Source organism: Myxocyprinus asiaticus, chromosome 48 (assembly GCF_019703515.2).
Source record: "Myxocyprinus asiaticus isolate MX2 ecotype Aquarium Trade chromosome 48, UBuf_Myxa_2, whole genome shotgun sequence".
In the NCBI taxonomy this organism is placed as follows: domain Eukaryota; kingdom Metazoa; phylum Chordata; class Actinopteri; order Cypriniformes; family Catostomidae; genus Myxocyprinus; species Myxocyprinus asiaticus.
In genome coordinates this window covers 6,131,235-6,147,094 of record NC_059391.1, presented here as the reverse complement: position 1 = coordinate 6,147,094, position 15,860 = coordinate 6,131,235, and the positions used below count along the sequence as shown (strand labels likewise).

The 15,860-nt window shown below is 40.1% G+C and overlaps 1 protein-coding gene across 4 annotated transcripts in view; it reads right to left on the bottom strand.

Moving 5' to 3' along the window:
- LOC127437078 (serine/threonine-protein kinase BRSK2-like) overlaps window positions 1-15,860 on the bottom strand; it is a 303,325-nt gene that overhangs the window by 133,223 nt on the left and 154,242 nt on the right. For all 4 annotated transcript variants that reach the window (XM_051691722.1, XM_051691724.1, XM_051691723.1 and 1 more), the window contains exon 2: window positions 3,912-4,006. In XM_051691722.1, coding sequence (XP_051547682.1) covers window positions 3,912-4,006 — 95 coding nt within the window. The remainder of the gene's footprint in view (window positions 1-3,911; window positions 4,007-15,860) is intronic.

The window sequence follows — 15,860 nt, the reverse complement described above, 5'->3', positions numbered from 1 at the left end:
CTATTCTCCGCTGCATCCACGCACATCTCACCACGTGCCCCACCGAGAGCGAGAACCACACAAGAAGGTTACCCCATGTGACTCTACCCTCCCTAGCAACCGGGCCAATTTGGTTGCTTAGGAGACCTGGCTGGAGTCATTCAGCACACCCTGGATTCAAACTCACGACTTCAGGGGTGGTAGTCAGCGTCAATACTCGCTGAGCCACCCAAGACCCACCAGCTTTTTGCTTTTTTTTTTTTTTTTAATACAATGGTTCAGCCTCCAAAAATCATTCAAAAACACCATAAAAATCTATTAAGGGTTGTCCATACTACTTGTGACTATAATGCAAATTCTGAAGTCATGCGATAGCTTTGTGTGAGGAACAGACCTAAATGTATCACATTTCTCTCTAATTATCTTTCCCTTAGACAAAGCTTGTGTCCAATCCATATTTGCATCCAGAAATCAAACATCCAGTTTTGGGGTCTAACTCTTTTAAAGTAGTTAGCTACACTACAAGCTACTACCAAAAAGTAGCTAACTATATTGAAGCTATTTAACCTCGTGCAACCCCACGTACACCTGCATGGACATTGTATTTTGGCTTCACTATACGCATTGCATAATTTAAATTAATTTAAACCGACTGATCTCAGTTTAGAAGACTCTGTGCAGTCAGTTATGGGTTAAACTGTCGACGTTCGGGGTCATGTGACAAAACAACATGACAGAGTTTGTCTTCAGGAGAAACGGCAATGAAACTACATCTGGTAAGAAACCTAATTAAGTTTTGATATTGAAACTTGTTGGAGTCAAAAGATTAGAGTCTCTAGTTTCATACGAGATGCCATTTTTAAAAGTTGAGCAATTTATATGCTGCTAAACACAATGAACACAAATTCGTATCCCCTTTGGCACATTTGTTACATAGAAATCCTAAATTTCTGTGCATTATCACATTAAGAATAAATAGGTTCATCCAAAAGCTGAGAAATGTTGCTTTCAGAGGCTTTATATGGAGTTAGAATGAAAATAAGGTGCATTTCTAACTGTTCTGAGACCAGTGCAAACAGACAGCATACTAGAGGTTAAGCCATTCACTAAATAGGGAGCAAGGGAGAATCGTATAGCTTTATATGCAGCTAAGTGCATTCACTCCTAAAATCTGAACAAAAGATCAGTTTCAGTCTGCAGATGATGTTTGGACCACTTAACATGTTTGACAGACATGGGACAATGATAATCAGTACATAGATTCAGAATTTTATAATGCGACATTTTATTGCAACATGGTTGGCAGTGATTTGATGATGCTGGAAATACTTATGCTGGCTCATTTCTGATGTAATGTCTGTAACATCTCAAAAACAAGATTTTTTTGTGCATATTTATTAGGTGCTACTAGTTACAAATCAAAAAGGAAAAGTCACACAGCAGTCACTTGGGAGTCTCAGCAGGTTAAAGAAGAAAATATTATTAAATGTATAATAATCGGATGATATTTGTATTAAAACAATAGTAACCACAAAATTAACCATGGTTACTACAGTATTACTTTAATAAAACAATGGTTAACTGTATCAAAACTATGGTTTCTGTCATCATGTTTACTACGGTCATGGTAATACAATGTTATTATAGTAAAACCATGGTTAATTTTTGTAAGGGTTAAACAAATAGGATGACAATTAAATTGAATTTGTTATTGAAAATAAATGTATACTATATATACACTAATAAACTAAAAAACAACACATTATAAACAGTAGAAATTAACTAAATTTTTTGCTTCAAAAAGAAGGCAACGTACCTTTAAGGCTGCGCAAGTGAATCAGTGCATCATATATGTGACCTACTTCATTTATATAAACCATCCGAAATAACTGATTCACTTTAAAGGATTTGGTTTTCACAGTGCTACATATGAGATACAGAAGAGGTATTGTCACTCTACTGAAAAATGTAGTTAGGTTATGGGTGTCACTACACACGCAACACTGCGCTGATGTGTCATTTTGTAATCAGGGTGTGAACACGGGATAGAATTGCAGTTTCAGACTGAAATTTCAGTCCGTTCCTCACAGAAATGTGTGCACATAAGTCAAACTACAGTTGAAGTCAGATGTTTACATACACCTTAGCCAAATACATTTAAACTCAGTTTTTCACAATTCCTGACATTTAATCATAGAAAACATTCCCTGTCTTAGGTCAATTAGGATCACTACTTTATTTTAAGAATGTGAAATGTCAGAATAATAGTAGAGAGAATGATTTATTTCAGCTTTTATTTCTTTCATCACATTCCCGGTGCTTCAGAAGTTTACATACACTTTGTTAGTATTTGGTAGCATTGTCTTTAAATTGTTTAACTTGGGTCAAATGTTTTTGGGTAGCCTTCAACAAGCTTCTTACAATAAGTTGCTGGAATTTTGGCCCATTCCTCCAGACAGAACTGGTGTAACTGAGTCAGCTTTGTAGGCCTCCTTGCTTGCATACGCTTTTTCAGTTCTGCCCATATATTTTATATCGAATTGAGGTCAGGGCTTTGTGGTGGCCACTCCAATACCTTGACTTTGCTGCCCTTAAGCCATTTTTGCCACAACTTTGGTGGTATGATTGGGGTCACTGTCCATTTGGAAGACCCATTTGTGACCGAGCTTTAACATCCTAGCTGATGTTTTGAGATGTTGCTTCAATATATCCACATAATTTTAATTCCTCATGATGCCATCTATTTTGTGAAGTGCACCAGTCCCTCCTGCAGCAAAGCACCCCCACAACATGATGCTGCCACCCCCATGCTTCACGGTTGGGATGGTGTTCTTCGGCTTGCAAGCCTCACCCTTTTTCCTCCAAACATAACGATGGTCATTATGGCCAAACAGTTAAAAATTTGTTTCATTAGACCAGAGGACATTTCTCTAAAAAGTAAGATCTTTGTCCCCATGTGCACTTGCAAACTGTAGTCTGGCTCCTTTATGGCAGTTTTTGAGCAGTGGCTTCTTCCTTGCTGAGCAGCCTTTCAGGTTATGTCAATATAGGACTCGTTTCACTGTGGATATAGATACTTGTCTACCTGTTTCCTCCAGCATCTTCACAAGGTCCTTTGCTGCTGTTGTTCTGGTATTGATTTGCACTTTTCGCACCAAACTGCGTTCATCTCTAGGAGACAGAATGTCTGTGTGGTCCCATGGTGTTCCTTTTTGTGTACTATTTTTTGTACAGATGAATGTTGTACCTTGAGGTGTTTGGAAATTGCTCCCAAGGATGAACCAGACTTGTGGAGGTCCACAATTTTTGGCTGATTACTTTTGATTTTCCCGTGATGTCAAGCAAAGAGGCACTGAGTTTGAAGGTAGGCCTTAAAATAGATCCACAGGTACACCTCCAGTTCAGTACACCTCCTATCAGAAGCTAATTGGCTAATTGTCTAAAGTCTTGACATCATTTTCTAGAATTTTCCAAGCTGCTTAAAGGCACAGTTAACTTAGTGTATGTACACTTCCGACCCACTGGAATTGAGATATAGTCAATTAAAAGTGAAACAATCTGTCTGTAAACAATTGCTGGAAAAATTACTTGTGTCATGCACAAAGTAGATGTCCTAAACGACTTGCCAAAACTACAGTTTGCTCAAATTTAATCTGTGGAGAGGTTAAAAAATTAGTTTTAATGACTTCAACCTGTATGTAAACTTCTGACTTCAACTGTAAGTTACATTTTTTTTTTTTTTTGTCATTTTTGAAGCATGACAAGACGTGGTCACTTTCAACTGACGTATGAAAAGACCTACCTAAAAATTCTTCAGAGAAATAGCACACAGGAGGTTACATTTTTAGGTGAACTTTTCCAAAGGGAGACGGGGGGAGAAAGACCACTCTTGCGTGGAAAATGACATTTCAAAAGGAAAAATGCAATCTTACCTTCATTAGCACGGCTTCACTGAGCTTTTCTCGGTTTACAATCTTTATGGCGACTTTTTGACATGTGACACAATGGACCCCGAGCTTTACAAGACCTAGAGAAAAGAGAGAAGCAACAGAGTGATAAAAGAAAAAGTGACTAGCTATATAAACAGATACACCTTTCACTGAGAGTATTTCGTCTGCAATATGGCTCAGCTGTTTATTTGCCATTCTGACATCAAATCTTTATCACAACTGAACAAAACCCTCTCACGGGCCGTATCCTTTCAGATACCAAAACTAAAGCGCGTTTCAGCATCTGTGAAACATACCATTCATATCTGAAGACAAACAGCATCAAGTAAAGTAGATAAGCAGAACTGTGAACAGAACTGATGGCATACATCTACTGAAAAAGCTTTCAGGTTTATCACTTTTGACGCACCGTTTCATGGTGCACAAGCAACACGCAGTCTCGGGGAAATAGTTTTTTTCCAAACATCTGCCACACGGTTAACATGTATATTATTCAAAGAGGAGAAAGTTTAGAGCTTGCAACATGGCTTCCCTTCCTTTCTGACTCTATGTACAACCCTTTCAATTACTTTCTAAAGAAAAATCTTTATTGTAAAAGCCCCTTGGTCCCCAACGATTGTTGAGCAAGCATTTTCAACCAAGACAAAGACCACTAGAGAGGATGTAGCCAAGTTGTTTGCTGATTTGAAGCTAGAAGAGGTAGAATTGTAGGGTAGATAGAGAGGCTTTAATGCCTGTGCAAGTCAAGATAATGAATGTTTCATTCCTAAGGTGCATGCATAACGGAAAAGTGACAACCACAAAAAAGAAAATGCTGTGATTTGCAAAGAACATGCTGTGAATGCGTGTGGTTAGTACTTAAAGGTGAATTCCAAACAGCATTTTTTCACCCTTGAGGAGCAGTGTTGGAAGGGGATGCCACTCAAAGTATGTGTGTGTGATAATTAATATCAGACGGCCCCTCCCTCCATCCTCGGGGCACCAGCTAAGGAGTTTCACCTTAACAGTAAAAGAATGATCCAAATGGACCATTCAATAAATTAAAATTATGTAAATTGGAGGGAGTTGGTCATCTGAATAATCTGAAGGATTCGAGAGCAGCCTAACCCTTTAGAGATCGTCTGTATCATCAACACAAGGAACACACAGTTATAATAAAATGAGTTTTATTTTCAAAAAGATAAACAAGAATAACTAACAAAAACTACAAAATGGTACTAATATGCTAAAAGATAAAATAAATGAATAGGTAAATAAAGTGCATAGGATGGAAAGATATAAGTAGTTTAATTGGATGTAGCAATGGCAAAGTATGACTGTTATCTTCTGAAAGATAAATTGCTGTTTCTCTGTTAATTAATAAGGTGAAAACCTTACGTCTATTTAAACAAGTAACTCAAAGTTTATGTGCAAAACATTTGATACACAGGTTATGTAATCTAAAGAACAGAAAATCATAAACTAATAGTTTACATTAATGCCAAGGTCTCTGGAAAGAGATTTAGTAGTGATATTTACATTCTCCACTGGGGCTCAAGGCCACATTACAGTGGGGAAGGAGCTGGATTCCACTTCAACAGCCTTGGACACGAAGGAGCTGAGGAATGCTGATCTCCTGGAATCACAGAGCGGGTTCTCGAAATCTGGAATACGCAGATATACAGCCCTTATGTCAGTGCAAGTTTCTTTATCTGGAACACGCAGATGCCTGAAACTTGAAGAGAAGGTCTGCTCGCCAGAGCTAAACCTTGTCGTTGTAGCTATAATGCATATGGTATAGGGATACCGAACTTGGCGTTACAATAGTCTCTGTAGTGAGACTTGGTACTTGGTCGATCTTCTACTGTCTCTTGGATGGAGACTAAGAACGTTAGATGATCTGTAATCCTCTCTCTCATGGAGTGAGACCAGAACAGAGATGTGTTATCGAAGTGTATCCTGTTACCGACCCTCTGGACGGGGACTCAGGACAAAGGTGTAGTCATCCAGAGGATGGTTTTATACCTTCCTGATGAGGGGGATATTTCAGATTGGTGCTTCTTGTTTCAGGGTTATGGTTGACTGCTGAGGGGGCCCACACAGTGTGACTCACCCTCCCTTCTCTGTGTGGAACATTTGCATATTTTAAAGTATATAGTTAGAACAATGTCTTTAAAATTTCACCTATGCGTTGTTCATTTTCCAAATCTCTTAAAAAATACTCTTGGAATTGTTCTGAAGATATAGAGACCAAACATGATATTGAAAGATTAAATATTATGCATGCATTAATTTATACCACCATAGTTCAGTTTGTGTGAACTATTGTGCTAACTGAACAACTGAAATTTACATAAACAGTTCTGTGAACAAACATGGAGTGGATGTGTTGTAGTTGGTGTCCATGTTAAGAGTAAAAGTTTGTGTGTAAAGATTTGTCTTTGTGGCTTCTTTGTTTCAGCTTTTGCCACATGGTAAGTTAATGCTGCTTCGCAAGGTCTTGAAGAATGTTTATTCTCCTTCTCATCTCTGGTCTTAGGGCAAACCTTAGGTTGGGGGGGTTTGAGAGGTTGCTAAGAAACCCCTCATGGACCAATGAGAAGTATTTTTCAACGTATTGGAAGATCTTTCCTGTCTTTTGAGGGGTGTCTGGCAGTTGTCCGAGCAGCTTATCTGATGGCTGTGCTTGGCGTTTGTTTGTGCTGGTCCTGCCACGATCCAATCAAAATGGAGCCATTCTTCTTTGCCTTGACAGTTAGGGAGGGGCTCTGCCATAAAATGGCTCCTGGAATGTCATCTGGTTGTTCACCACAAAATCATTTTTTTATAATGGATTTTCGTAGTTTAATTTTGAAAGTCTGGGTCTGGGACAAGGCTAAATAAGTAAAATCTATAAATAAAAGGCATTTGGAAAGTACCAAGAATAAATTATGAAGACCTGGTAAAAAGTGTCCTAATCAGTTGAAATGATACCTTCAAAAAGATAAAAAAAAAAAAAGTTGAAATCTGTTCATTTTGTTGAAAATCAAGCCCTAAGAAATGAAAGCACTCGAAGTTGAAATAAAACACCAACATCCATGTTTGTTTGTTTTTTACCAAGTGCCACACAAAAGAAGGTACAACAACATTAACAGCTATAAACATTCATTTTGCTGCTACGCTATCAAAGTGCTCAATTTCAAGTGAAATTGTCCCAAAGTGTAGAAAACCCCCACCTCATCCTAACCAATCCCTCATCCCTGATTCCCAAGTGACTCTCAACTGACACTCCCGATAAGATCTGCTCTCATGGACTCAATGGCTCTTCACGAAGTAAGGAAAAGGGGTTGATTTTGAAGGACTGTAAGACTCAAGAGTGCAGAAATGTTCATTTGAAAAGCTCTGCTGAAGAGGAGATGGAACAGCAAATTTCAAATATCATTTGTACAGTATGCCACTGAAGATCACTTCCAGCTCCTCTTAGGGTCACTCCAAACAAGACCAATGGAGTCCCTTCACAAAGTTCCCTTTCACAAGGGCTTTAAGTGTATGTACGATGATCACTTTAGGGAAGTAATTTTGCCATTAGGAAGCGTGTTACCATAGGTTGCGATTCTAAGAGAAAACCTGAGGGATCTTTAAGTGTCAACTCAACCAGAGGACCCTGGAAAATAAAATGGGTGAGTATCCACAGCTAATGAAACAATAATGTAGCCTGACGTTGAGCTAAACATACATAAGATGGTGTGTGTGTGTTTTTAGGCACTGGTGCAGCCACAGGTGGGCCTGGGTGGGCTGGTGCATTGTCTTAAGTCAATTTCCCACCAACAGTCAAAAGCTTGCTGGCCTCAAATTACGAACCGCTAATGTCAGAGGCTGTTGGGCTGGATAATGTTAGCATCAAATCTTTCAAAACAACAGCAGCTCAAAAAAACAAAACTAGATCGCTCTCATAATAAAAAAGCTATTTACACACCTGATGGTGATCAGACGCATGTTCAATTGACGGGCATCACGTATAGTGCAAGCGGCTCCAACCACTTTATTTTCCCTGTCTAATAATATATTTGTTACATCTGTTGTATATTTGAATTGATTACTAGTAATTGTATTTATTGGGCTATAGGTATTAAATAACTTCTAACCTTAAAATGCTCTCAAAATACCTACAATTCTAAACTCCATCCACTTTATTTAAAAAAATAAAATAATGTTAATTACAAATATCACATGTATTAATTGATTATGAATTTTATGTTATAACTTCTATTTGTTGCATCAAAAGCAGCTTGTGATGGCTTAAATAAGCTACTCTGAAATAAATTATTTTGGATGATAAAATATGCTCTCAAAAATCCTAAGACTTCTAAACTCCAGCCACCCCAAATACCCCCAAATACTCAAACTGTATAATATTAAATATCTGTTCTCAGCCACAACTTTCCAAATGGCATGCATGTAAAATAAAATAAAACATTTCTGAATGTAGAATATTCTGAATATTTGTTCTGAAACACAAATATTGTTAATTGATCTTTAAATATTCAACCTTTAGTAGCTAAATATCCTATATACGCCCCTGGCTGGAAACAATTCGCTAAATATTAAAAACGTTAAAAAAATTTTTTTTAAAAAAAGGACAATTAAATAAATAAAAAGTTTACAGATCTCATGCAATCAATAATTTCTCTTGGCCCATCCACCCAACAGTTTTTGCCGTGCTACTGTTTGCAAGAAGACCATTAGTATGGATATGGTCAGTGACCATAAATAAATAAATTAAATCTCATAATGAGGAAAACAGAAATAAATATTTAACTCAGAAGCCTTAGTTTATGAGATTCACAAAATATATTTTTTTTAATGCACTTTGAGCGATGTGACCTTTCCAACGTTCTACGATAACACTCGAAGACATTTTAGAAAAAAGTTTAAAAATATATACAGTATGTAAGGCAAGGCAAGTTTATTTATATAGCACTTTTCATACACAATGGCAATTCAAAGTGCTTTACATATGCATTTTAAATAAAATACAAGATACATAAAAAAAAAAAATAATAAAATAAAATAAAAACAATTAGGAACATGAAATAAGAATAAAAAGTAATAAAATACATTTATTTAAAATGATTAAAATGAATAAGCAGAAAAAGAATATAAAATTGTTAACACCATCCATAAATGTTGTTAACCTTCCCTGATTTAAACAAAGGATAACCAAAAGATGTAGAAAGCATATCATAGTCTGGCTTCATACCGCATGATATTATAAGAGCATATAAAGACCAAGGGTAGGAGAAATGGCTTTATCAAAATGACAAAGCAGCCATGTGACAGAGAAAAGGCTCGACAACACTACTTCGGGTACTCCATCTGCTCCGTTAAGAATTCCTGAACATTTGGCTGAGTTCCAGCATATACTGTAAGTGACCACAGACGGCCACTCGCTCTGTATCGATTTCACTCTTTGTACATGTTCCCAATCAATAGTATTACAAGAGCCCCTGTCCACAGCTATGTCATAATAATTGCCAAAAACATAATATTCACCTTGACCAATGCTCTCAGTTAATATATTCTTACCAAGCTTTTTGATACACCACAATATTTTATAATAATTTTGGAAGAGATTATATATTTTGGCATTTTATTCCCTTTGAGTCCATAAAGTACAGTATTCGAATCTTACCAAAAGGTATTTGGCACAATTACGGTATAAGAAGATGCTATGTTTCCATGGTTTAATGTACAACCCCAATTCTGAAAAAGGTGGAACAGTATGATAAATGATAATTGACGGTGAAAAGACGGTGCTGGATGGCAGTATATGTTGCTCCAAAATCTGTCTGCATTAATGGTGCCCTCACAGATATGCGAGTTACTCCTGCCATGGGCACTGACACACCCCTGTCCCATACAGACACTGGCTTTTGGACCTGATGCTAATAACAGCTTGGATGTCCCTTTTCCTCTTTGGCCCAGAGAACACGATGGCTGTGTTTTTTTAAAAACTATTTGAAATGTGGACTCTTCGGACCAAAAAACACAGTTCGACTGTTCTACTTTCCATCAAAGATGTGACTGAGACCAGAGAAGTCGGCAGCGCTTCTGGACAGTGTTGATGTATGGCTTCTGCTTTGCATAGTAAAGTCTTAACTTGCATCTGTGGATGCAGCGGCAAGTGGTGTTGACTATCAAAGGTTTACTAAAGTTATCCCAAGCCCATGTTCATGATATCCATTACAAATGAATGATGTTTAAGACAGTGACATCTGAGGAATCAGAAGTGGTTTTTGTCTTGCCCTTTACGCACAGAGATTTGACCAGATTCCTTGAATCTTTTAACTACATTGTGCACTGTAGAGGGTGAAATGCCCCAAATCCTTCCAATTTGTCTTTGGGGAACATTGTTCTTATAGTGCTGGATTATTTGCTGAAGCATCTGTTGGCAAATTGACAAATCTCGAATGATGCTTGCTCTTGAAGGACTATGCTGTTTTTGGAAGCTCTTTATACAGTATAAATTATTATGACACGACTGCCTCACCTGTTTAACATCTCCTGTTTCACACTGCCTTGTTATTTCAATTCGTCAAATTGTTATTAGTCTTAAATTGCCCCTGTCTCAACTTTTTTGGAGTGTGTTGCAATCATCTAATTTGAAATTACTGCACATTTAAAAAACAATTAAATTCACAAGGAAAAACATCATATAATGTGTAGTGTAGTGCTTTCAATATCAGAATCAGAATGAGTTTTATTGCCAAGTATGCTTACACATACAAGGAATTTGTCTTGGTGACAGGAGCTTCCAGTACACAACAATACAAAACAGCAACAAGACTTTAAAAAATATTGAAAAATTGAATAAAAAATAAATATTGAAAATAAAATAAAGTATATATAGAATACACAATAGACAATATATATATATATATATATATATATATATATATATATATATATATATATATATATATATATATATATAAAATCATGAGAAACATTTCATTTTCAAAACTTTTTACCGGTAGTGTGTATATATATATATATATATATATATATATATATATATATATTTTTTTTTTTAGAGAAGCAGCAATGTCTGTATATATATTATGAATCTGACATTGCTGCTTCTCTCTCGTGCCAAAGAAAGCAAGCTTTTAGTGTAGAATGCCTTAAATTTGAGTCTGTTCCCCAAACAAATTTGTCCTATGGCTTCATAAGACTTGGAATATAGCACATGATTCGTATGAAACATTTATGAGACTTTTTTAGTGCTTTTGTGTCCTTTTGTAGGCTTGAAAGCTTCAGTTTTTATTGTTATAGCATGAAAAAGAGCAACCAGTACATTTTTCCAAATTTCTCATTTACAAATGTCATGCAGTTTTGAGTGGCATGAAGGTGAATCAATGATGACAGTATTTTCATGTTCAAATTTAAACCTACAACTTTTTTAAACCTACAAAGGATCATTTGAATACAAACAAGTCTTGTTTTGAGGGGGTGTTGCTGTGAGTCACTTGGGTTTGTAAAATGTTGAGGTATAAACATCCCTAAAGCGCATCTCCCTGCTAGTTTCTTCATCATTAGCTGAAACATTAATGCTAATGAATATGCAATAAACATCAAAGAATTTGGAAGTTTTGAAACATTTTCATTAAAAGTGACAGAAACGTCACACTCTTATAATCTGAACATGTGACTGTACACTCAAGAAGTAAATTACCAAAACAATGTCTGTATGAGACATCGTAAAAGGATTCATTAATGTTTCATAAAATGAAAATAAGACATAATAATGCTGCGGGACATTTTTTAGATTTAGACTATTAGACTATTTAGATAACTGTACTCACATTATTTTTCAACAGAAAAACTGCTAGGAACCGGCAATCAAGTTTGAAAAAGAATATTGGAACTGTGTTGATTTCTGACCATCTTACCAATCATGTGTCTAAATATCCACAAAACAAGAGTACAGTCAATAATAATGATTAACAGCTAAAAGCCAATCAATCAGAAAACAGTTCAGTTGTGTGAGTTTAGGCTCCATTATAAGTAAATGATAATAAATCAAATTATTGGGTTAATATTATCAATGTACTGTAAATTATTATAATGACTTTAAAAAATAATTTATATAAAAATGGTTGACACTTTACAATAAGGTTCTATTGGTTAACATTGGGAAACACATTGGGCATCATGAATTAATAATGAACAATATTTATATTTTTTTTAGAGCATTCATTAATCTTGGTTCCCTATCTGTCACTCACTCGATGTTGTGTCGATGTAGTGACACTAGGGGTCACACTCAGGAGCCCCAAACACCTCTGATTTTGAAAAAAGGCCAATGGGAATTGGTGAGTGGAATTTGCATGCCACTCCCCTGGACATACGGGTATAAAAGGAGCTGGCTCACAACCACTCATTCAGATTTTCTCTTCGGAGCCGAGCGGTTGTGTTCAGCGAGCTGAATTACTCTGCCGATCCATTCAAAGAGCAAGCTCTGCCCGGTTCAGAGCATCTCTTTTCTCGGTTTGGAGTTGGACTCAGTCTCGATGATGGCGCGCCTCACAAACAAGCGCACACAGTCGGTGCTGAACTGTCTGAAGGCGTTCAGATGGAGGACAGCGGTTCCACTGAAACTTTTTCAGAGGCTACTGGGGCATATGGCATCCTCAGCGGTGGCCACATCGCTCGGGTTGATGCATATGAGACCACTTCAGCACTGGCTTCAGACTCGAGTCCCGAGATGGGCATGGCGTGGTCGTCACGCCGATCTGTTGCCGCCTCTTCAGCCCTTGGACCGACCTAGCATTTCTACGGGCAGAGGTTCCCCTATAGCAGGTCTCCAGGCGCGTCATGGCTATGACGGACGCCTCCAAGATGGGCTGGGGCGCCATATGCAATGGGCACGCAGTCGCTGGCTCTTGGACTGGCCCGTGGCTGCTTTGGCACATCAACTGCCTCGAGTTGTTGGCAGTACTGCTCGCCCTGCAGAGACTCCGGCCGTTGATCCAGGGCAAGCGTGTGCTGGTCCAGACGGACAACATGGTGACGGTAGCGTACATCAACAGCTAAGGTGGCCTACGCTCCCACTGCATGTCACAACTCGCCCGCCGTCTCCTCCTCTGGAGTCAGCAGCGCCTCAAGTCGCTGCGAGCCACTCATATCCCGGACGACTTCAACACCGCAGCAGATGCGCTGTCTCGACAGGTAACGCTCAGGGGAGAGTGGAGACTCAACACCCAGGTGGTCCAGCTGATTTGGAATCGATTCGGTCGAGCACAGGTAGACCTGTTTGCTTCCCGGGAATCCTCCCACTGCCCGCTTTGGTACGCCCTGACCGAGGCACCCCTGGGTATAGATGCGCTGGCACACAGCTGGCCCCCGGGACTACGCAAATATGCATTTCCCCCAGTGAACCTACTTGCAGAGACCCTGTGCAAGGTCAGGGAGGATGGGGAGCAGGTCATCCTAGTAGCACCCTACTGGCCCACACAGATGTGGTTCTCAGACCTCACGCTCCTCGCGACAGCCCCCACCTGGCGAATTCCCCTAAGGAAGGACCTTCTTTCTCAGGGACGGGGCACCATTTGGCACCCGCGACCAGACCGCTGGAATCTCCATGTCTGGCAGTGGTAGACACGATCACTCAGGCTAGGGCTTCCTCTACGAGGAACCTGTATGCCTTGAAGTGGCGTCTGTTCACTAAGTGGTGTTCTTCCCGACGCGAAGACCCCCAGAGATGCATAGTCGGATCTGTGCTTTCCTTCCTGCAGGAGAGGCTGGAGGGGCGGCTGTCCCCCTCCACCTTGAAGGTGTATGTAGCCGCCATTTCGGCACATCACGATGCAGTAGATGGTAAGTATTTGGGGAAGCATAACTTGATCATCAGGTTCCTGAGAGGCGCTAGGAGGTTGAATCCCTCCAGACCACGCCTCATCCCCTCGTAGAACCTCTCTGTAGTCCTTTGGGGTCTATGGGGAGCTCATTTCGAGCCCCTAGAGTCAGTTGAGCTTAAGGCACACTCTTTGAAGACTGCTCTCCTGACTGCGCTCACTTCCATCAAGAGGGTAGGGGACCTGCAGGCGTTTTCTGTCAGCGAAACGAGCCTGGAGTTCGGTCTGGGCTACTCTTACGTGATCCTGAGACCCCGGCTATGTGCCCAAGGTTCCCACAACCCCGTTTAGGGATCAGGTGGTGAACCTGCAAGTGCTGCCCCGGGAGGAGGCAGACCCAGCCTTGGCATTGCTGTGTCCGGTGCGTGCTTTACGCATCTATTTGGATCGCACGCAGAGCTTTATAAGTTCCGAGCAGCTCTTTGTCTGCTTTGGTGGACAGCGGAACGGGAGCACTGTCTCCAAACAGAGGATCGCCCACTGGGTCATTGATGCCATCGTGATGGCATATCACACTCAGGATGTGCCGCCCCCCGTGGGGCTACGAACCCACTCTACTAGGAGTGTGGCAGCCTCCTGGGCCCTGACCAATGGCAGACATCTGCAGAGCAGCGGGCTGGGCAACACTCAACACCTTTGCGAGGTTCTATAATCTCCGGGTTGAGCCGGTCTCGTCCTGTGTATTGTCAGGTACGAGCAGGTAAGCTCCGGGACAACTGGCTGGGTGTACCGCTTGTGCATAGCGCCTTTCCCCTCCCATGAGGTGAAGACGTGAGCTTTTGACTCCCAGTCGTGTTCACAAGTTGTGATCCCTGGATGATTTTCCTCCTTAGCCCTGTGGCAGACGAGTTTGCGGAGAAACTCACTGCTGGCCCAGTACATGTGCTAACTAAGCCCTGTACTGGGGTAGGTGCATAGGTGACCCCATGTGATATATCTTCCGCTAAATCGTTTCCCTGTCGGTAAACTGCGTCTTCCTTGGTCACCATGTTTGTAGAACTCCTCCCCCTTTGGGTAGGACCTACCATGGGACTTCTACACATGACATACTTCCAACAACACTCGGTAAGACCATGTGACGTATATCCACTCAAAATACCCCCTCCCCCATCTCTGGATGGGGTGTGGTCTCCACGGTGTCTTCCCCTTGGGAGTGACACCCCCCCCGACATAGACATTTATGGCCCCCAGTCAGTAAACAAATTCCACTCTTTTTGGGGAGAAAAGAGAGGAAAAGAGGCCACAGCTGGGCTAGCCTGTCCCTATTTTTTGGGCAGTCGACTTGTCCCCGAAGGGACCCTTCGATGCTCATAAGAGCGTTGGGGGAGGTTACGTGATGGCCTGGTGCGCTGGCTACGAGGCACACAGCGGTCTGCCCGTCTCGCACAGCCAGTCCATGTAACACAGTTCAGCTTATTGTGGCGTTTCGTATAGGGACCCCTAGTGTCACTACATCGACACAACGTTGAGTGAGTGACAGATAGGGAACGTCCTGGTTACTTTCGTAACCTTCGTTCCCTGATGGAGGGAACGAGATGTTGTGTCCCTCTTGCCACAATACTGAACTACCCGCTGAAATGGCCGGGACCTTGTCTCGGCTCCTCAGCACAAAATGAATGGTTTCGAGCCAGCTCCTTTTATACCCATATGTCCGGGGGAGTGGCATGCAAATTCCACTCACCAATTCCCATTGGCCTTTTTTCAAAATCAGAGGTGTTTGGGGCTCCCAAGAGTGACCCCTAGTGTCACTACATCGACACAATGTCTCGTTTCCTCCATCAGGGAATGGAGGTTACGAAAGTAACCAGGACGTTTATCTTAGTTTATGGAAATACAATTGTTCATTGTTATTTCATTTTATCATACATAATGTATATTTAAAAAACATTTATTAGTATATTTATGAAATTAACATTAACCAAATGTTACCAAAAAGCTTTAATATTAAATCTGTTTGGAAACTTTTGAAAATCTGTTTTGCAAAGCTGTTTGATGCTGTTAATTGTGCAAAAATGGCTTACATATGAAATAGTACTTTGTATTAGAACCTTCTAGT